Consider the following 22,293-nt stretch of genomic DNA (forward strand, 5'->3'; position numbering starts at 1 on the left):
CCCACTGCCTGTGGCAGGATGAATGAGTTAATATGTAGTCATTGTGCAAGCTGGATATACTCACACATGCTGCTCTGATATCCTACATCAATTGGCTATTGCAAGGTAATGACCAGCTCTGTGAAGGCCCATTTGCACGAAATATGGACGGAGTAAAAATGAGCTTGGAAAGCAGGTGCTGCTGCCGTTGAGTAGCCCATATGGTTGTGAGGAATCTCATTTAACTGTGTATTCTCACAAACCAAAGCCTCTCCACTGCTGCAGGTGAAGACTCTGGTTCCCCCCCAATAACCACTCCTTTTTTTTCTCTAGTTGCATCACTGAATTTACATAATCATCTATAGTTAAATGAGAGAGTTGAGCTCCTTCATTTGAATAGAAATGATACCACTATTTGGAATAAAAGGAAATCAGTCAAGTGATCGTAAATGGATGAAAAATTGTGGTTTCGGTGAGTAGTCCTCTGTGAGGATGGTATCTATCTCCATCTCCTTGCAGATGCCTCTCCTGCTTTCACACCACAACAATAGATGAGTGAGTGAGTGAGTGAGTGAGTGAGTGAGTGACAGCCATCCGCAGTTTAACATCCAAAAAGGTTGGGAACAACATTTTTTTATTTCGAGGAATTGTTTGGAGCCAAAGGAGCAGAAGACAATAATAATTAACTGGTTGAAAAATCCAAGTACCAACACAAAAAAAAAATCAAAACGAACACCGACTGATTTTGCATGATGAATGAAAACAAATAACTTCAGCAATAAATAATGAAATAAAAAAAAAACTAAAACAACAACCACAAATTGCCTGATGTAAAATTAAGATACATGATAACAGAGAAAAAAAAAGAAAATCAAAAAGACAAGTTGAGCAGACAGTAACACTGACACAGTTCTGAAAAGGAAGAATACAAACAAACAAACAAACAAACATAAAACACCTGTTGAGTCAGTAAGGTGCTAGCAATAGATCTCCAAATCCAACATAATCTGTCTTTATTTTCTTGTTCAGATTTTTTTTATAATTTCCAATAAAAAAATAAACAACATGATGAAAGTAATTTCAGAATAAGGAGGAGTCCCTAGTACAATATCTGAGGGAGGTGTTTTCTATTTGACTTGACAGCTTCCGATGGTCAAATATTCATGCGACTGAAGAGATACACCATCCAGAGAGACTAGACTTCTAATCTAACAACATTTGCTCCTGCCTAAACAAATGTTCCAGTGTGCACATCATAGTTTTTTCTTCTTCTTCTTTTTTTTTTTTTTTTTTATCTCCGGGTGTCGCTGGCAAAAGAATAATGATGTTTTTTGTCTTGTTGCTACAGCAGGAAAGATCTGATCCAGTGGTCTGTCTGTACAAGTAAAAGAGTTAAAAACAAAACAAGAGAAAAACAGAATCTTGAATTTCCTGTACAATATTGACCAGCAAAAGCACAACGGCTATGATGTAACAAAAATATGTAAACACATTTGCTGTTTTTGACACAGTCGTCTGTGACAACAGATAGAATCACACTTGTTCACGTTGGAGTGAGTCTTTAGCCTGGATGGTTTTTTTTTCTTCTGCAAGACTGTGAGTAATTAAATCTCTGCCAGACAATTTATGTTAATGCATTATTTGCATGTAAAGGAAATGAAAGGAAAGGAAAAATGCTATCAGAGATTTGAAATTCAGAAAAGTACCAATGTGTTGTGCAATTTTCCTGGTGGTTCCACTTTTGCACGCTTGAACACCATCTAGAATTTGGATGCCATGCATATCAGTCCAATCCTAAACTGAGACGTTAGGGGGGGAGAGAAAAATATTGAGTTACATTACTGTATCACATCCGGCTCAGCGGACACTGAGCACTGCCCACTCAACCAAGGCTGGACATCATCCTCCAAAAAAACAAACAAAACTAAATTAAATAACTAAATAAATTACTTAATAAATAAGAAAATAAATTAAAAAAAACCCCTAAAAACTAAAAAATACAGCTTTGAGTACACATACTTTACCTCATACCTCATCCGTGACAGCTACATTGAATGAAACCGCAATGTGAAATCCTGTTTTTGACTTCCAACTTTCCCGACAATCATCGCTTCTCGAGGTCCCTCACTTACACAGATGCCAGCACCACGTCACATACACCTCACATGCATGCTCAGAATGGCTGAAAATGACAGTGATCGTATTTTACAGGGTTACAATGGACAAGGTTGTCAGAACTCCAAGGATCACACACACCTCTCGACAGTCACTCGGGCGTCGTGTGGATGTTGAGAGTGATAATATTCACACTGCCAACTGTCTCCAGCAGGGACTCCTTGAAAAGGTCCATGTTGAATCCCAGGTGATGTTGTACTGCATTGTCTTTCCATAGCGCTTACAATAGTAAGTGTGCTTCTATAAGCCAAAGTATTTTTCTAAGTGTTTCTCAGCAAGTATTGAGTTCTCAGGAGATTGTTATCCTTTTTTAATCACAGTTGCCAATATGGTACTGTCAAAATGTTCATAATTTTGTTCCAAAGAGTTCATTTTTTTATGTGTTGGGAAATGACTTGATTTCTATACGTAATATTCCTTGTCCTTGTCTTTCGGTCTCTTGCTACTGGCGCTGCCTTTGCCGCTGCCGCTGGGTGTTTTATCCTTCACCACAGCGCCATTCGTTTGCGCCGAGTTGCTGATGTAGTTGCGAGTCTCGTCCACCTGGTAGGAACCCTCGTCCCTGTTCCTGTACTTGTACATGGCATAGAGGAGGATGAGGATGCAGAGAGCAGCGGCTGAGACGATGCCCACCACCATACCCGTGGTACTGCTGGATTCTCGGATCACCTCTGAGGCCCCCGGGGGCACCCGCCGCACCACGCCAGGCACTGTGGGCAACGCTGCGGGCACTGTGCGCAGCATGGGCGAGGTGATGAAGGGGCCCCGTGGTTTGGTGCCGTCCCCATCGAAGGATGTTGGCAGGGGCAGCAGGACTATGTCCGGCTGCAGGGGTTTTACCTCGCGGTTGTTCATTTTCCCAGCCGGCAGTTTGGGTGGTGTGTCCGAGGGGACCGCCGCCGCTGGTGTGCCCTGGAGGTCGGGTAGAGGCGAGGTGGATGTAGTCCTACCTGCCTCAGAGGCTTTGCTAGGCCTCAAGTCCTTGGCCTCCCACTTGGGTGCGATGGCTTTGTAGCCACCTTCGTAGCTCGATGTGGTCAAGATCTTATCTGTTACCAGGGAGAAGGTGGTGTAAAAATCTTCATCGTCAGTCGGGGGCAGGCTAGAGTCGAAAGCTTCGCCAGAGCCAAACCCCGAAATCACCATTCCATCATCATCATCATCATCACCATCATCACCACCATCACCATCATCACAATCATCGCTGCCTCGGTCCGACAAGCAAGGTACCCCCGCCTCAGTGGCCATGGCCAAGGATTCTTTGGTGGTCTCAATAATGGTGAGGACAGGGCGAAGGGTTGGGGGGAGGGGGATGAAAGGAGAACGGGTGGATACAGAAGGGATGTCTATGGGGTCCTCGACTAGCACGGGGATGACTAGTTCCCCTCCTGGAAAGCGAAAGAGAGAAACAAACACCAGTTAGCGAGCAGCGGGCTAGTGGTCGGTCAGAGCAAGAAGCCAACACCAAAAGAAACTGCTAACCAAAGAACGTAAAAAAGCAAAGCTCAACGTAGGGAGAAGATGAACTGAAGATAAACAACCAAAGGAAAGAACAAAAGAGAGTCTACCAGTGCAAAAAACAATCAAACGCAGAACCAAACAAGACCCAAACCAAAAGAAAACAACAGCCATAAATAAAGAATACATTGCATCAAAAGGCTTTGAGGGATGCACAAGGGTGAGCCACAATAAACGGACTACTTATTTGTTTGCTAAATGATCTCAGACGCTGCGTTTATACTACACTATAAACTATTATGACATATTTTTGTGCTCCATGTATTTTCGGAGTTGATAGTGAGTGAATTATTGATGTGTATATGCACAGTTTTGTCCCTGGAGTTATTTCTACCTAATAATGCTGCATTTTTTTCCATATAATTTTTCAAAGGCTTTTAAGAGGCTTGTTTCATGTATCTTCAAGTGTAAATCCCTTTTTAGCCCATTTGAACACCAAAAGATACGCTCTGTGGATAAACAGACGCAGAGGGTATTAGCTTTTGTTTGCAATTCAAGTCCAAGCCAGTGGGGCCTGAAAGGAAGTTAACTAAGTCTGAAATGAGAAAGTGTTTGTAAGGTGTTTCATACAGAGCGCCTGCTTTTTAACCCTGCTGAACCTACAACACTAACTATATCATAAAGCTGGAAATGTTACTGTCTTGGAGGCGCTCCAAAGTCCAGAAACATTACTTTGAGCCTCTTAAAAACCTGACTGGTACTTAAAGTCTACAGAGGGGTCAAATGCTGATCTAAAAAAAAAAAAAAGAAGAAGAAACTATACCAGTAAAAATAATCTCCACAAACAGTTTCTTTCTGACAAATTAAGGGAACTACTTACTCAACATTAGTGGGCTCCCCTATTTGCCCTAGCCTCTTGCCTTTTGACTCCTACAGTTACCACAATGGCACAAAGTCACCGGGCAGTTCAGTGACACCTGAATGTTTGTTGTGAGAATCCGGTTTATGAAACTATATTATGTAAGGTAGGGATGTCCCGATCTGGCTTTTTGGCCTACAATCCAGATGGGATTTTTTGAATTTTCCTAGATAAACAAAGCAGTACAGTACACCATTTTGTAAAAAGAATTGTCTGTAACTTATTTATGTATATTATATATATCTTTGTGGGGACCATAAAGCATATAGACCACTAGAGGTGAAGATATTTTGTAAAAATTAGAACATTTCAGCTGGTTAAAACGTGGTTTTAGGGTTAAGGTTTGATCAGGTTTAGGTTAAGATTAGGGTAAAGGTTACAATTAGGCATTCATTTGTGATGGTTAGGGTAAGGGCCTCGGGGAAACCTTATGTCTATGAGTGTATTTATTCCTGAAGTGCATGAATAGCAGTGCTCAAGGCTAGAGACAATCGGCGCAGATCAAAACAAGGCTTCATATTAAAATATGACCGATTATATCAATCACAGGTAACAAGAAATAAATGTCACTTCAATTCTGCCCCAAATAAAGCCCTGCTACACTCTCGAGCTGAGTGACAGGACGGACCTGGTCACTATTAATAAAGTCGCTGGCGGCCAATTTCACGTGGAAAGGTCTGCGGCTGCAGTTAATGATTGAGGTGAGGTGATGGGGTGATCGGCTGTGAGCCAATACTTGAGATTGCTATCGGGACATCCTTAATATTTGGTGTGATATTACAATATTAATCATCAGAGTGCCAGACCAGGCGTTTCTACATCCAACCATTGATAATTAATCCATGTCAGAGCACTTGATACCACACAATTTATTGAAAGAGTTTGAAACGTTCAGATGTCGACTGGAACTGCTTTTCCTCTTGCCAAAGCGGCTTGTTTGTAACATTGCAAAGGCTCACAGACAGGGCACTATAAAGAGATGCAAACCTTTTGGAACATTAAAAGAAAACAAAAGAACACAACGGAAATGAAGGGAACCAAAGAGAAAGGAAAAATAAATCATAATTAAGGCATTGCAAAAAAGAGTCCAGAGTTAGAGCAAACATCGTAAAAACATTCACAAAGTAAAGCCACAGATAGAGCTATCCAGAAAGGGATTAGTAAGAAGTAAGAAGTAAAAACAAGTATAGCTCGGAAAAATCATAAAAGTCTACGAAAGGAAGAAAAAAGAAAACAGTTTTCAAAGGAAGGAAGCATACAATCAGTTTTGTCAACTTACATCAACAAATTGCCCGCATGATTTTGGCAGGAAGAAAAAAAAAATTTACAAAAGAAAGTTGTGTAAGAATGCCTTTGGACAAGTTAGGTTAGTTCTGTTTTAACACTTTCTGATTAATTAGTATATATTTCTCTTTTGAGACAGGATGGCACAGGGAGGCAACAACACATACATCCACACATCATGACATGAAAAATAATCTTCACCATTCTGTTCAGGATTTCTCTTTTTGTTCTTTTCTTGATAATCACTTACTTTTGTATAAAAAAAGAAAACTGTATATCTAGACGTCTTGATAGATAATTCCCTCCATAAATATCTACAGCCTGATCAGAAGACTTTTTTTTTTTTTTTGTTCTTTCCTCGCTCGACATTAACGTGTTCATCGGTAATGAACAAATGGATGACTGTACATTTCTTAGAATCTCTACGTAAAAGGGTTTGGGAGCAGGGAGTGTGAGACGGGGTGGGACCTATGAACATACTAGGAAGGAAATGACATAGATGGGGGTGAACGTGTACATCAGTTGCCATGTCCATGTAAAGGCGGCACGAAGCGGTCGGGCGGCATTAGAGCTTTTGGCTGTAAGGAAGGGATGGGGATATACAAACAATGAGCATATACATGCCCATCTACAAAAGAGAACAGCACTCTCAACACTGACAGTTTTACAGACCCTAAGCTGCAACTTCTTTGCCATGCACAAAAAGAATCGACTCATTCATTGGTCAAATCCAAATTCAATCAGAGATAGCAAATAAATAACAAGGAAGAATATCAGCATTGAAACAGTTTGGAACATTTTTTTTTTGGTCCGCTTTGAAGATCACTTCGCTTTTTTTCTCTATGAGGAAATTAATTTGAATTTCCATAAGCGCTGCAGTGTTTTGACGCCCAATCTTGAAAACCTTCTGTTGTTTGTTTAACACCAATTAAACCATAGAGAAAAGAGGAAGCTTTGCTCTAATTAGAGGAGGGGGGGAGGGGGGAAATCATCAAAACATTAACAATAGCTGTTCTTAGCAAATTAACAAGATAATGAAATTTGAACATTTCCAGAAAAGAAACAGTTACACATATATGTGTATTAGCATATATGTACAAAAAATAAATAATAGAAATAAATAAAACAGATTAGCAAGCAAGAAAAAGAAAGGCATCAAATTTCTCACACTATCAAAGATGAACAACCAGAAAGCACACACTGAGGCAGACAAAGAGAGGGGGACAGTTTATAGGCAAAGTGTCACCACCTTCACTTAACTAATAATAAAGTCTTTATTATTAGTTGCTTCAGTACATTTCTCTTGTTAGTATTTATTTAAAACACGGGACAGGGCGTGCAGTCTGGATGTGCGTCAGAGAAAGAGAGGTAAATCAGACATGGATTTCGTTTTGGATTTTAGTTTGGCTATAAGAAGTCGGGTTAATGCATGCTTCAGTAAGTTGCATTTAGGGAGAGTAATATACAGTAACAATACAGCAAGCCGGGGTCAGGTGGGGGGAGGGGCTTAAGAAGGGCATAAAGGTCAGTAAAAGGCAACTGCCATTGAAGGGCTGTGGGATATTATCTCAGGCAAAGGAACCATTCATCAGCAGTTAACAGGGGGAGAAGGTGTGCCATAGGTGATATATAACCAATATTAAGAGGTATTTAGCCCCACTGCATTTGCTAATTAATCAAGAGGGTGAGTAACGTGATAATTAATGAGCCACTTTTAATGGAATGTTTGTTGTGTTTCTATGCATAACCAACAGCCTTCGTTTGACAGATAAGCACTGAGCTGGGGGAGGAGTTCCACAAGAGGGCACGCGGGGCGCACCAGGTTTATCTGTGCCTCTGGTGACTTTAAGGAGATGTGAGAAGCACATTTGTCTTCACGTGTCAGGTTTTGGTTCCTCTTCTGCCGGCTGATACAGGAATACCTCGTTCATTTAGTGAAAAAAAACAAACAAAAAAAACAGGCTCCATAAGTCACACACTGCTGAGGAAATATGGCACGCTGCTCTGTTTATATCTTATCAACACTGACGGTTTAAATGCGAGCGTCCCATCATGCTCCAGAGAGCGTTGTAATGACTGAGTGTGCAGAGTGGCTTTTTACTGTATGAATGCCATGAATAATCTTCTCTATGACTAACCGCAAATGTGCTCGTTGGACGGCTGTGATAATAATCCAGTAACACAACTCTGTGCCCACGAGCATAAGTGATTTCACCGAGGCTTTATTTACCGACCCTGCCCTTGTTGTCTTGGCCTTGTTTGCATGCTTTCACTCCATTCCCGGCTAACAGCTTTCAGCGACTGTTAGCTCTTCGCTATATCAACAAAGGGGAACCTCTGCTGCTAAAGGTCTCCAGTAAAGTCAGCGCAGAGAACCTTGATGTTTTAGTAAACACTTTAATCCCGTGTAATCTCTTACACAAGCATCGGACATTTTGCTGCATTCCGAAAGCAGACAAACACGGCAGTTTCTAATGGGTTTGCTTAACCAAATTGCATTTGTTTTTCACCAATGTCAAGATGCATGGGGACTTTATTCTAAGCCTCTGCCTGCCTGGCAAATCATTTTCTGCTTCCCTAAACCTACAGCCAGTAACACTGTTTTCTTTATTTGTTAGAGAAAGTGAGTCGCTTTGTGCCTACTGAATAGTCTTTGCTTTAATAAGAAAAAACTAACTACAAAATGACAAAATGAAATAAAACCACATTTAAAAGCCATTTCCCCCGTTCATCCAAGAAAGTCACTATCTGCTGCATGCCCGTGTTGGCTTTTGAGGAGGAATTAAAGTCAATATAGTTACTACAAAATGGCTGATTGACTACCTCAGCAGCTTGGAAGCTACAGATGCAGAAAACTCAGAGCAGCACTTTCTCTTCTTTTTCCACTTTCACTCCTCTGGCCTGATCCCCGTGTCCATCCAGCGTTTGCTGAGGCTTCCGAATCCCGACGGTGTGTCAAGGATTTGATGGTGCTACGCCACAAAAGCGGAAAGCCTGTGCACCAGCACCAACCATGGATGAACCGAGTGAAAGGAATTTCAACGCTGCAAATTGTGAGTGAGTCAGTGGTTTGAGGCCCTGAAATCCCATTGTAGCTACTTGTATTGTACTCAGAGACCTGCTGTAGCAAATTCATTCATCTCTACCCACCACAGGTATGGGGGTGATTACTAGTGAGCTATAGCAACACACCGATTCTCAGTGTGGACACAGATAAAAGGGCATACCAGGAATTATATTGGTGCCAGAGTATTCTAGAAACATCGAGCCTTAAGAAACTGAGCTTTTTACCCTTCCAGTAAATTATCTTATCTTGCCTGTGCACACAACCGCCGAGAAAAGCCTCACTTATCATTGATGGACAGTAATTTCCATGCTTAAATTTGAACGCTGTATCCCACTCGCAATGCCATGGAGCATAGAGGTCTATCTTGTAAGGATGCACAAACCAGATCTGGCTGGAGGAAGAGCTCTCTTCCGGGATGTCCCGAAAACCATGGCGCATGGCAGATAGCTCTTAATCCATCATCATGTGGCTGCGGGCAGTCTGGCGTATAAAATTGGCATCTCCGGCAGGCAATGGCGACTTGCCCCTGTCAGCTGGTCGATTTGCTGTACAGCCATTAGGCTGCACCCTTGCACTCGGTGGACATGTGTCAGCTGAATAACCTTTAAACTGATCTGAGACCTGTGCTGAAGTGACAGCTGGTCCGATGGGGCTTGACGGAAGCCAAAGCTGATGCCTCAAGGAAACTCACTGATCCATTCCTATACTTCATTCTCTACCCTGCACGTGAGGAAATCCCAGAATATTGCCTCCATGCAGTCCAACATTATTTCAAGCTGCAGTGGTGATTTTTGTTGTTGTTGTTGTTATTCTGCCAGTTTGATCTTCACAAACATTAACAATGCAAGGTTAAGCAATACTATCAGATCTGTCTCAGGGAGTGTTTGTGTGTATACAGCAGCAGAGCAGGACCAGGGCAAAGACCATCTGTCCCATCATGATGTTTTCAGTTATATTCAAACCTGTTTGCAGTCATGTTGCTTTACTCACGCACCGTTGCTGTTGCCTCCGTCCGACTTAACATAAAACAAATCACTTCAACTTCAACTTGAGAGTTGTGTAACTGACTGGCTTAATTAGCATTGTGTGACATTATTATTATGTATTCATTGGTGTGGATTTATCTGTAAGTATGTCCTTCTGTTAGCAACTTCCTGTCTACAGTTTGACAGATCAATCAGAATTTTTTGTGATGGTTAGCTGACCAACTAAATATGTGCCCCATTTAATTTTGGCAAGAATCTGATGACATCAAAACAGATTCTTTGTATCTCTTACAATAAGAAAAACTGTTAAAAAATGATATCTCTTTAAAAACCCATTGGACTGAGCATAATTTGGTATATTTATTTTGGTACACACTCCACCATCATGCTAAATTTTATCCCAATCTGATCCAGATTATGGATTTGGTGGCAATTTAAATTCAGATTAAGTTCAGATGTGTATATGTCAGTGAAACAACCAAACTGAAACAACCACTTTGTTATATTAACACTCTGCCAACACGCACTATGCTTTTATTGTGTAGCGAAATGTATCCTGACCTGATTTTATGTCATTAAAATCTAAAACCCAACATTGACAGAATAGCCTATAGTCATTTTTCTGTTTTACCTTTCTTTAACCCTTGCTTGTTTTTTGCTGTCTGTCTTTACTGTTTTTGCTGCTGTAATGAGTGAATTTCCCCGATGAGGGACAAATGAAGTTTATCTTATCGCATAATATAATTTTAAAAAAGCCAGTGTGGACAACATTTTTTATTTTTATGCTATTTAGAAATTCAGCAGAGACCAATTAATTCAAATATTAGTTTATTTAATTCAGTTTTGGTCTCCACCTTGAGAAAAATAATTGTCTTTAGTTGCTTTGTGCTCCTCCACATAAATAAAACAGATCCTTTTTTATTTCTGCAACAGTGACTTAGTTCTCAACTTTAACTTTTCTTTTTTTTTCCCACCTAATGTTTGTAATTTGAGGCTGGAGGGATGAGAATATGCTCCACACAGCTGAGGTGAACTGCAGAATAGGATAAGCTTGTCACCATGAGCAACTCCCATTATATTAACATTCTCACTTGATTTATTATTCATATAAAATGATCAGGTACAGCTGAACCAAAGTCAGCAAACACTCCGAGGCACTCTCTTTAAAACTATTAAAATGCCTTTTTGACTCCCTGATGAAAACTGAGACTGAAACATGTTGGTGTTTTTAACAGGGTTGAACATGACCATGCCATTAAAGGCAGCATAAGACACACACTGGTTCTACATTGTTCCCATGCGAAAAGCACTTATTGAATCACTGTGAGTCCAGGAAGTTTTCCTAACCAAAGAGTTTTTAACACCGAGACTTAACTTAACCAAACCCTTCACTTGGAGGATGCAGGTTAGAAAAGTTCTTAAAAGTTATGTTGTAAGCCAAGAGAGAGATGGAACCACTGTATACACCTTTGTCGTGGCAGATTTAAGTTCAAGTACTAACAAGAATGATGACTCCATTCCATTTATGTGTTTCGGGTCCTACAGGGATTGTGTCTCCCTGACACAGTTTACTGGCGCGATAAGAGTAAATAGAACAAAGCCATCTATAATGTTACGTGCTTCATTTGTTACAATAGCTCAAAAATCTTTCTGCGCATTTTTAGCATCGGTTATTCTTGGTAAAATTGTTCATACATGCTTGAGCTAAGGTCACGCACAAATCAAACGTTCTCAATTGGGCTTGTGGGTTTTCTGAAAATTGTTTGCATCAATTACGGGAATATAATTACATATCAATCACTACATTGCTCTGATTATATGGTAATGACAAGCTGCAACACTGTTAATCACTGTGAAATTAAATCAGAAATCGACTTGTTTACCCTTCTCTACTCTGAGCATCTTTGTCATCATGTTTCGTCAGTCATTTCCAGGTAGTCTTTTTTTTTTTTTACCAGCTGGTGCATTTCTACACGTGTTTTCTTCTTATTTAGAGGACAGTCAGATGATCACCGCACGCTCTTTATGTGCTCTCTTGTGGAACTCGTGTTGGGATACAGGGGAATAAGGTGGTGGGATTACAGTTTTATTAAACACACGGACGACACAACCACGAGACGACCACGTACAGCAGACAAGACACAGACGGAGCACAGACAGAGACAGCAGACACAAGTGCAAACACAAGACGCCTCAGAGGGAGGAACTGCTGCAGGAATACAGGAGCAGCGCAGACCTGCCACTGTACTCCCCAACATACACCGACATGTAGTAGAAGCCAGCAGGGGGTTAGTCTGAGACTTATGGGTGGAAGAAGAAGCAGCAACACGACACAATGGATGCCAATCCTATTCATGCAGAAGCAGGGGAGTGAGGGAAGAGGATTATTATTTTGTCTAAAGTCGCAGTACAGTCCAGTACAGTGAGCATGCCACAAATGCCTTCTACTTGGAGCAACAGATAGAATAGAAAAACAGATATACTTTGTGGCAATAAAAGTCTTTTTATGCCATCTGCAGTCAAACAGACATGTATATGCAGAAAGGCTAAAAGAAAGAAGGTGGGTGAGTGGGGATGGAGGGAGGAGGAGGGGTGGGGGTTATCGCCCAGGAGGGGAGACGGGGAAGGTATTCTTTCACACACAACTTTCTTGAGACAGAATGGGGTTGCCTGCACAAGGCCAAAAAAAGGATGATGGCAAGAAAAGATTTTGTTGCCGTTCATTTCCCAATGTTGTATCGAGAGATGGCGGGGGGGGGGGGGGATGTTTCTTTAGAAGCCATATGGCACCAAAAACAAAAAAAAACAACAACTAAACACAAACTTGATGATGAGGAGGAGAACTTTGAATTTTCCAACCACCAAAAGTTCATGCGGCACAAGATGAGGCAAAAAACGGGAGGAGCGGTTCTATCCTTGCTTGGAGGATGGACGACGGATGATGATGAGGAGGATACCAAAAGGAAAATTCAAAGTAAAAACAACCACACAAAAACAAGAGAACAAAAACCGGGCCACTCAAATCTGCCCAAGGCCCCAAAATAAAGCAACAAACAAAAAGCTCAAATCGTTAGCAAACCCAGCAGATGGGCACAAAATCGATACAGAGGAGAGATGTTCATATGTGCATCACAGGAGAAACAAAATGCAAAAGAAAAGAAATCAACGTCATGTCATGCAACTGTTCAAACAACTGGAGGCGGGACAAGGAATGAGGATATGAATTTCTGTGTCAACATGGTGAAATGTACAGTATGTATGAGTGTGTATGACTACATATGTTGCCACTATATGAGGGGAGGGTACCATGTTCTCTCAGTAAATCAAAACGTCTACTTCCACTTTTGAGAACACTTGGGTTTGAAGTTTTTAATAGTCGGGACACGTCAGACAAAAACACATGGGCTGTGAAAAATTCGTCCATTTCAATTTCAATAATCTCTGACTTAACAAAGCAACTCGTGCTCATAGATAAAGCACCCCGATGCTGCATGAAGGCGCAGAGAAAATGGCTTTCTCTCCACATCAAAAAGCCATAAGCACGAGGCTCTGAATGTGGGCATAATTTCGTAGGAAACAAACGCTATTACAGTGTGATAAGACTTCAGAGTAAGTGACTTCCTTTCACAGATTGAGGGGGGGGGGGGGAGAATTGTGAGATTACTCACAGAATATCCCCTAAATTACACGGGAGAGACCTCATTTTCCGAGAGGAATAAATAAATGCTCGATTATCTGTTATGTTCGGTGGGCGCGCGTAAAGCGAAAGGGCAAGGCATTGTTTCAACTTTGGCGTCTTATTAGCTCTGAAAAGTGGACGTTCGCCGGGTCCAGTGCTGAGCCATACTTAGCCAGATTAGCACAGCATCAATTAGTCTGCTGTGATGGCATTTTGAAGGACAGTGAAGCAATCAAATAGCCTGAGCCGTTAATGATTTCCAGAGTGCCTAAGGGGAAATGCTTTTCACACACTGAGCCAGTTTCAGCAGAGTGCACACGCTCCTGGTTTACTCTATTAGGACACGTGCCAACTGCTCGTGGGCAGAAGTTTGATTGAGAGCTGCTTGTTCACAAGTCGTCCAAACCCAAGTCGCCTCAGCACAACAGCCTCCTTTTAAATCTGCACTTTAACTTACAGCTCTGGCAAAACTCCTCTAAGTGAATGTCTTATCACTTTAGTCTAAGCGTGTCTGTGTGTGTGAGTGTTTGTGTGTGTGTGTGTGTGTCTGTAAAGGGAGGGGGGAGAGACGATGCGCACAGAAATTCGAGGATATCTGTTCTCTATTAGAATGTTTCAGGTAAGGCAAGCCTCCGATGAAGGAAACAGAGGTACAAACAAGAGAAGAAGAAGAGGAAGAGGAAGAAGAAGAAGAAGAGAGAGAGGGGAGGTGGAGGCTCTGTTGCAGTTAGTCTGCTACATATCACAGTATCTATGCTGAAAGCATCTTTGTTCTCGAAAGAATCTCAAAATGTATCCTCTGTCAAGAAAGACACGCACAGCAAGAGGAAATCAACCATGTACAGGACAGATACATTTTGAAGCATCAGTGCGGGCGACATGCGGATTGATACTAATTTCGTACTTTGACCAAAGTTTTGCTCTCGACCGAATGCTGAGAGAACAAAATTAGTATCAATGCCTCATCATGTCTGCAACCAGTGGTCCCATAGCTAAGTGTAACTTGATTCACAGATGAAAGGTGAGAGCTTTTAACTGCAGTGACTATCAGCTGTATGTGTGGATTTGTTTACGCTTTAACTTACGACTTCTGACAGATAGCATGCGAAAGGAATAGAAACTCTTACTGCTCTCATCCATCTCCAAAGAGTTCTTTCAGCTTCACATGTACAGTGAGAACCCTTCGCACTCGTGTGCATTACTCAAAGTGGCTACTTTTGTGCAGGCTTTTGCTGAAGTTACACTTGGAGCACCCATGGGACATGATGCTAAGAGGAGACTGTCCTCGGTAGCAAATCAAAGAAAGATAAGGAGAAATAGACCAGGGTCAGAGCAAGCACAACTCAACACACCCATCCCACCTGCATGTCCGGAGTCGCACTCTTCCAGGTCCTCGTCGTCACTGGAGCACTCGGCCGAAGAAACAATGTCATCCGTCGTCTGCGAAGACACACACACACACACACACACACACAAACACAGATAAATGTGGTTAGACCAGGGGCAACATGGAGAGAGAGAGCCCTCAACTTGCTCACAGCCATTCAATCCAAGGATATCTCTGCACACACAGACCTCTCTGCCTGTCCTTCAGTTTCCATATATCACTTGGAGTCAATCATATTTCACAGTGTTTATCATTCTTCACTTTATGTGCTTTCCACCTCCGCAGATAATTGTTTTCCTTCACCCTCCGCACTCTGCCTCCAATTATTTATCGCCCCTCTCCTCCTCTGTCGTCCACAATCAATGGCCCCACCAAGCCCTCACGGATCAACACCGTCCCGACTCCTGATTTGTGCTAAAGGGTGTGGAGAGAGGGAAGGGAGAGAGGGAGGGAGGGAGGGGGGGCAGACTTGCTAGCTACAGCTGGACCGGCGATGGATTATCTGCACTCTCCAGTTCCCACAATTCTGATTTATCCCACACCACCACCACCACCATCACAGCGCCCCCCCCCCCCCCCCCCCCACACACCTTTTTTCGGGTCGACTCATGGAGGACGGGGGGAGGTTGTATTTCAGCGGTGGTGCGCTGGGCAGCCGGCGTTTATTAGAATAAATCAGCGGGGCGATAAAATAAGCCCTGTCACCAAGCAGGGTTATGAAATCAGAGTGCTGATTGAGTTTTCCAGTCCTGGCCGAGGGTGTAGGGCTCTAAATATCATTGAGTTTGACAGACTAATGAAACGCGCCCCCATGCTTGTGCTGCTGCTTTCAACAGGGCCCAGAGAAGGCTGTCCACGTCTACAATGCACACACACACAGGCTTGCTGTTGTTCCACAATCATGTCTAACCTCACAGGGAGAAAGTAGATATTTTTTTCTAAGCATGTGATATTCCTCATTTGTGCTATGGCTATGCGTGATGGGCTGTACTGTACTCTGTACCAGAACATTTCAAAATGAGTTAATGCCTGTTGGAGCTAGTAAGCATAATGCACCACATAATATACTGTACTCCAGCATGAGGAGGCAAAAAAAAAAGTGTGAGTGTGAGGGGGGGCTGTAAACTAAATTGCTGTAAAATATAGCCCCTCGGTAAGAATGACATTATTTATTGAAGCCACATTACGGGCGTAAAAGTCTTGGTTATTGCTTGTTACTATGATAGTGGCAAAATGTGGGAGGCAGGGACACGGAGAGAGGGGAAGGAAAAAAAAGAGAAGATGAAAACCCTAAACCACACGTCTGTTCCGTCACACCATAACCAAGGACCAAGTGAAAAACACTGCCTTTTCTCTCTCTCTCACTCTCGTCCATTCATGGTGCAGTTTTCTGCAGCTAATGACGGCGATTTCATCTCAGCACAAAGCCAGTCGTTTCAAAGCCTGGGATGCAGCAGCCTCACACGAATGTACTGTACACGTGTGTGCTTTCTCCAATTACTTATGTAACCTTGTTTCTTAAAAAAAAGGCTTATATAGATTATAAACACATGTGCATATATGATTTGTATACATGAATATTCGCCAATAAAAAGAAGGAATTAACCCCTGGAACACAAAAAAGTGGCGTGTGCAGTAATGTCATGGAGTATGAATGAAGACAGCGATATTGAAATGCATCTTGTTCTACCATCTTTGGAGCACCGCAATGAATTTATAATTTTTTTTTTTTCCATTTTTCATGCCTGGAAAAATAAAATCAAATCACATGAATAAAACATGAGCTGCTGTAACGAGGCATGTTTAGGTTGTAAAGCAGATTTTTCGCAAATCAAATCACTCACTATGTCCACTTTTTAGATGAGGTCTGTGGACCAAAACAATTAACAAACCATTAGTTTCCTATACATTTTCAGACACTTACGGTAGCAATGAAGCAATTTGTGACTTAAAACATTCCCAAAAAGTCAAATAGTCCATTTTTTATCGTTTATAAACTACTTTTGAAACTACAGTTTATAGTTTTTTAATAAAATGGGAACTACTGTAGAAACACAGGGCTCATTCTAAGGCAATGGAAGCAGAATTGAATTTATTCCATTTCTGCATAAATTGGCCTAAAATAATTATAGCCAGTGGTCCTTGATTCTCCACATAAAAATAAGTATTTTTAATTCAAATGTGCTCAGTGATTAGACAACGTTCGTGCCCCGAAGATAACTTGCATAAGAAACCTTCTAGTGTTGCTCTAAACTTCATATCTGATGAGGGATTTAACAGTTGAAAATGTGTTTGAGGTCAAGATAAGCCTCTTCAGAAGCGTTTGTAATCCCCGGTGCTCTCTCGACTTGTTGACACACAAAGCCAGAACTCTTGCAACAAGAGAGTCATTAAGGACTCCATCTCTGAGCCTGGATAGGACTGAATGTCTCCGCTCGTACATTGTAGAGGTTTCATTTAAGTGGTAGAAGGACATGCTCCTCTCAGGGAATTCACTTTCTGTTTCATTGACAGACATCTACAGACTCGTAAACAAGAGGGCCCCAGCTCTCACCCAAGCAACTTTGATTCCATGCGGTGAAATTGAAGAGGCTTTTGGAGTGTAATGTTTGTCGTTTGTAGATTCACTCCACGCGCGCCTGACTCATTTTCATAAACTTACGATGCATCGCAATCCTGCCCATCGCGATGGCTTAGACTCATGAGTGCGTCTCATGAGCGGTGTATGACATGCCATTTTTCCACATTTGGGCAAACACATGAACCCGAGACATAGATAATAACATATGGCGTGAGGCTTGATGCCGTAAATGCAAAGAGAACCCATGGAGCGGAAAAGGCATGGGCTGCGTATGTGCAGCGATGGGAGCCTGCAGCGTGGCACAGCATAATGATGCGGTTGGCCAGCGGGACTACAAAAACTGATTTCACAGCTGGGGAAATCCAATTCTCCGTCTAAATCTCCATAGCATAGAGTGGGATATATTTTGGCAGCAAAGTGATTTCTTTTTTTGGTGTAATTATTCTCAATAAACATTCTCGTCGTCACTTGTTGTGAGTCTGGGTGGTGGGATTTATAGGCTGGTTTGTCGTTTGAAGTTCCAAGATGTGGGCAAAATGCCTTCCACTTTGTGTGTGAAGAATTCATGCGATACACAATGATTTCGGTGCATGAAAACTTGCAGGCTATGCGCATCATGCCTGATTATCCTCATTACCCTGCCTTCAGAGCCTCCACACCTCCACACTGTTAACGCCACGGCCAAATCAATAGCCAGGCTTCATTAAAACTGCATTTACCTCTGACCGCTTCAGCACATCAAGTAAAAGGATCACACTGTTAATCAATAAAGATAGACAGCTTCCTTGGGAGACGAGTCTCAAAATACACAACTTTTCACTTCCGCAGCTGACGGCACTGACACAAACAAAAGGGAGAGGGTGTGAAGATGCCGCAGCCTCGACAATGCTCCTCTGCTGCTTAAATCGGTAATTCTGGTCTGACTGCTATGAATCTGCCGGCGGCAATGCAGAGACAATTAGCAGACAAAACTGCCATTACCACAGCATGTGAAAGGAGAGCATGTTACATCACCAGCCAGGCCTGACCTCCGAGTGAACAAAGGCGCTGATTAACAATAAACCTGAAGCTTCAGAGACAAAAAGCACACTTTTCCACACGTCCAGAGAAGATTTAGAATCTATTGCACAAAGTTGCTAGACTAATGAAGCAGTGTAAGATGAAAGCCTCGCCGGTAAGTGTGACACCGGACTATAAAGTGTCCAGTCTGTAACTGCTGTCACCAAAACACCACTGGCTTTGTTTGCTACGTCAAACGCGTAGGTGCATTGGGACAAGATGGACCTTGAGACTCTCAAATATCCAGACATAACCAATGTTGACGTCGACAGTAATATTCTCTTCTCTGAAGGGATAAAAACTCAAAAGCTTCAAGGTTCTTTGTCAGACTTCCAGGTATATTCTCTCTTGACGTCTCTTGAATGAATTCAAATATCAAAACAAGGACAACTGAAGATTATTGAGTTAATTTTTTCATGAGAGAATTTTAGAAATTTAAAGTTTCTAAAAGGGATGTGCCGATCCGATATTTAGTGACAGTATTGGTCCAATACAGGCCAAGCAGTTACAATGCACCCACTCCAAATATCACATAAATGCTTATTTACTATAAGCACGGAATGTAAATAAAGCTGTTTATTTCTTCATTATGGGAGCGAAGTACAGTTGTCTTCACACATGTGGTGTTTACGGCTTAGTGTAGTTTAAAAATCATTCATACTCACCGTAGTTTCTACTTATAAAGGATGCCCACGTTCATGTCCATGTTACAACAAAAACACTCTAATGCCCAGGTGAAGTTTTTGGTCACAATTATTATTCCTTCAGTCCACAGCCCGAGGAGATCCCTTCTAAATGTGATTCCAATTTAAAAGATAAGGGAGGCAATCCTGTCTTGTCAAATCTACTGTACTCTCCTTGAGTCAGAGTTCATATGAGGCTCCAGCAGCCTGTGTGAGACAAATCAAGTGAGTGTCTTACAAAGTTACACTTTTTAGTATGAAATTCCTTGTGTCATCCTCCCTCCACTGCAGCCCAGGAAGGAAACACTGACTGTTTATTAGTTTATCAGTAATGGCAGCAGCAGTAGCACTACAGGCTGCCACACTCTGCTACATCAGGCAGATAAATGCAGCCACTGTCTGACAGATTTCCTCCACTATACTCTACAGCCAAATAGAAAATCCACTATTCAACACAAGTGAGCCACATCCTCCATTACACTCGAGTCCAGCTGATTCACACGTAACCCCATATTTCTTCACACCTTATTTAAGCTCAACACCTTCTCTTTACACCTGTACCCAATAATAAACGCGGGGGAACTCTAAAAAAATCTTCATTATTAACCTGTTTTTGCACAGAAATCTGTGACATTTAAAGACGGTGTTACACACTGTGAACTGATCTGCGAGAATCTTTCAGGAACTGCTCCCACTAATGAGCAATTTCTTATAATATGTCTTTAAAGTGGACCATAATTGAATTGTGTGCCAAGGGTCGGGCAAACTGGAGAGAAAAACTACTCAACGACATGGTGCGAGAACATGAGCAGCTGCTGCATCGACAGCTCTGTCCGCATTTGAATACGGTGGTGCTGAGCATGACGGTGATTCCATCGGTCACATCAAAGCAACAGCTTGGCGCTTGGCAGGGGAAAAGAAAGACATAATGTACTGAAACCACTGGCGAGTTTTCCCCTGGGTCAGTGAACGCGGTGTAAAGGCTAAAACTCCGCCATGGCCCTGCGGGTTACAGACACGACATGAAATATGAGCGTGAACGGTGCTGTGTCTTCTAGAGGCGATGGGGGGGGGGGGGATCACATGTTTAAGTACAGTACACTGAGTTATATCATGGTGGAGGGCATGGGAGGTTGGTCCTGGATGCAATATGGTCTTATCATAACAAATGACCTTCACATGTTTTTGTGCCCTGAGGGTGAAGGAAACACGGAGAAGCGAAGCCTTTTGAGAATAAGAGAAGAGACACATTATAGATCCACATTACAGCCCTGCTATCAAACCCAGTTTGCTTTATTTACAATGCCACTGTGGCCGATGCACTTTTTCTTTGTAGAACTGATGGAAATAAACCGCACACAAATCAATTTTCCTCAAACGCCTAATCCTTGCAGTCAGTTGCTACAGGTATCCAATGTAGTTGCATGTCCAGAGATCAAAGTGACGACGTGGAGGGACGGGGCAAATCAAAGAAATACAATTCACAGCAACTTCTTCATCCCCCCGAGGTGTTCCTTGGTCACCAGAAATATTTCCCACATGTTACATTCAGCAGACAATTTTTCAGCTTGAGAAATGGTGCAGAAGGCTACAAGAAATTAAGGGTCAGCCCGACTCCCACTGCCATCTCCTCTATCTAACTCGTTCCAATTCCCCACTCTCTCTCCACCAGCCCTTGTACCAAAATAAGATAGTCATCTCCAATGGCGGAAGCTTCGCCTTTCTATTGACGGCTGTCTGATGCGCGTGTTATCATGTCTGATCTGGGCTTTGACAGTCCGACAAGGGAGAGGCTTGTATTACAAGGGGAATCAATGGCGCTAGGCCATATCCCTATCAATAGGCTGCCACAACTCCTTTTGCTCATGCTCCCCACTCTGTGAAAGGTAAGATGCCGCATTAGAAATACTGTATATGAGTGTGTGTGTGGGGGTGGCACAGAGGTGAGTCCAGTAAAAACATTTCATCATGAGGTTTAATCCTCAACACTACTGACAAAGTTGAAAGTGAATGCAAGCAGAAAAAAAAAAAAAAAAAAAAAAAGCCATGCTGTTAACCTTCACCTTCAATATAGTGGATAAATTACAACAAAATGAGCAGCAGAATCAACTTGTCGGGCCTAAGCCACACGCTAAATGATTTCCAAGATCAAATATTGATATTTCAAATGAGCACCCTCGGTGGGCCTTTCTTAGCGGCGTGCGGTAGTCAGCACAATTTCTTCGTCTTCCCAGGTTTATGGAGGAATTGGGCGGTGGGAGGGTGGGGGGTGTGAGGAGAGCAAGACGGAAAACAGCTGGAAAGAAGCAAAAAAAAAAGAAAATACATTTCATTTGTTCACCATCACTCTGGTGTGTTGGTTTCAGCAGAATGGGTTATGTGCCAGTATTTCTCTTTTTCTCAAGGACCTGCCTTTGCAGAGCATCGAGTGTTGCTGGCTCACAGCAAACTCTAATTGCCCAGAGGCAATAGGCAGCCACTTTCAAACAGGGTCATTCATCTTCCCATGGAAAAGGAAATGGTCTTTGGCCCTGATCTTTAATCACCCCCCTGCCGCAGTGTACAAGGTCATCAGGGAAGCTCTGTGACGAACACACACACACACTCATACAGTACATGTATGTGTACACAAGCACTCGCTGAATAAGCGGCGGGAAGAGGGAGGACGCACGGGTCGGCCGCATGGTGAGACGGGACGAGAGGGACATGTGAGGTGAGCGGTGGGAAGATGGAGGGGAAATTTCTTCTCCCCATGCAAGACCATGACGTCCTCAGGTGAAATTGGAGCAGCGATTACAGCTCTGAGTTATGGTTTGTGTTACCGTTTGTGGTTCTTCCTTCCAAGAGGAAGTGATGAATTCATGTGGATGTGGTGGAGATCTGTGCTGAGAGCCGTGACCAAAAAGCAGACGCGGGGAGAAGATGAAAGCGCCAGGGAGGGAGAAGCGGAGGAGGAGGGTGGGGAGGTGAGGACAGGACAGGAATGGTGAGGAATCCATTTTACTTTGGATAACAAGAGGGTGGCTGAGATGTGCC

General features: G+C 42.5%; 1 protein-coding gene across 8 annotated transcripts in view; it reads right to left on the reverse strand.

Annotated features, from left to right (window-relative positions):
• Positions 1 to 963: 963 nt before the first annotated feature.
• LOC131443170 (neurexin-3b) overlaps positions 964 to 22,293 on the reverse strand; it is a 267,752-nt gene continuing 246,422 nt past the window's right edge. For 6 of the 8 annotated variants that reach the window (XM_058612579.1, XM_058612578.1, XM_058612574.1 and 3 more), the window contains 2 exons: positions 14,909 to 14,987; positions 964 to 3,542 (listed from right to left, as the gene is read on the reverse strand). In XM_058612579.1, coding sequence (XP_058468562.1) covers positions 2,557 to 3,542; positions 14,909 to 14,987 — 1,065 coding nt within the window. In that variant the 3' untranslated portion in view covers positions 964 to 2,556. Of the gene's footprint in view, positions 3,543 to 5,810; positions 6,394 to 14,908; positions 14,988 to 22,293 lie in introns of all 8 variants that reach the window. The other 2 variants (XR_009233577.1, XM_058612577.1) reach the window with 2 other exon arrangements.

Source organism: Solea solea, chromosome 17 (assembly GCF_958295425.1).
Source record: "Solea solea chromosome 17, fSolSol10.1, whole genome shotgun sequence".
In the NCBI taxonomy this organism is placed as follows: Eukaryota; Metazoa; Chordata; class Actinopteri; order Pleuronectiformes; family Soleidae; genus Solea; species Solea solea.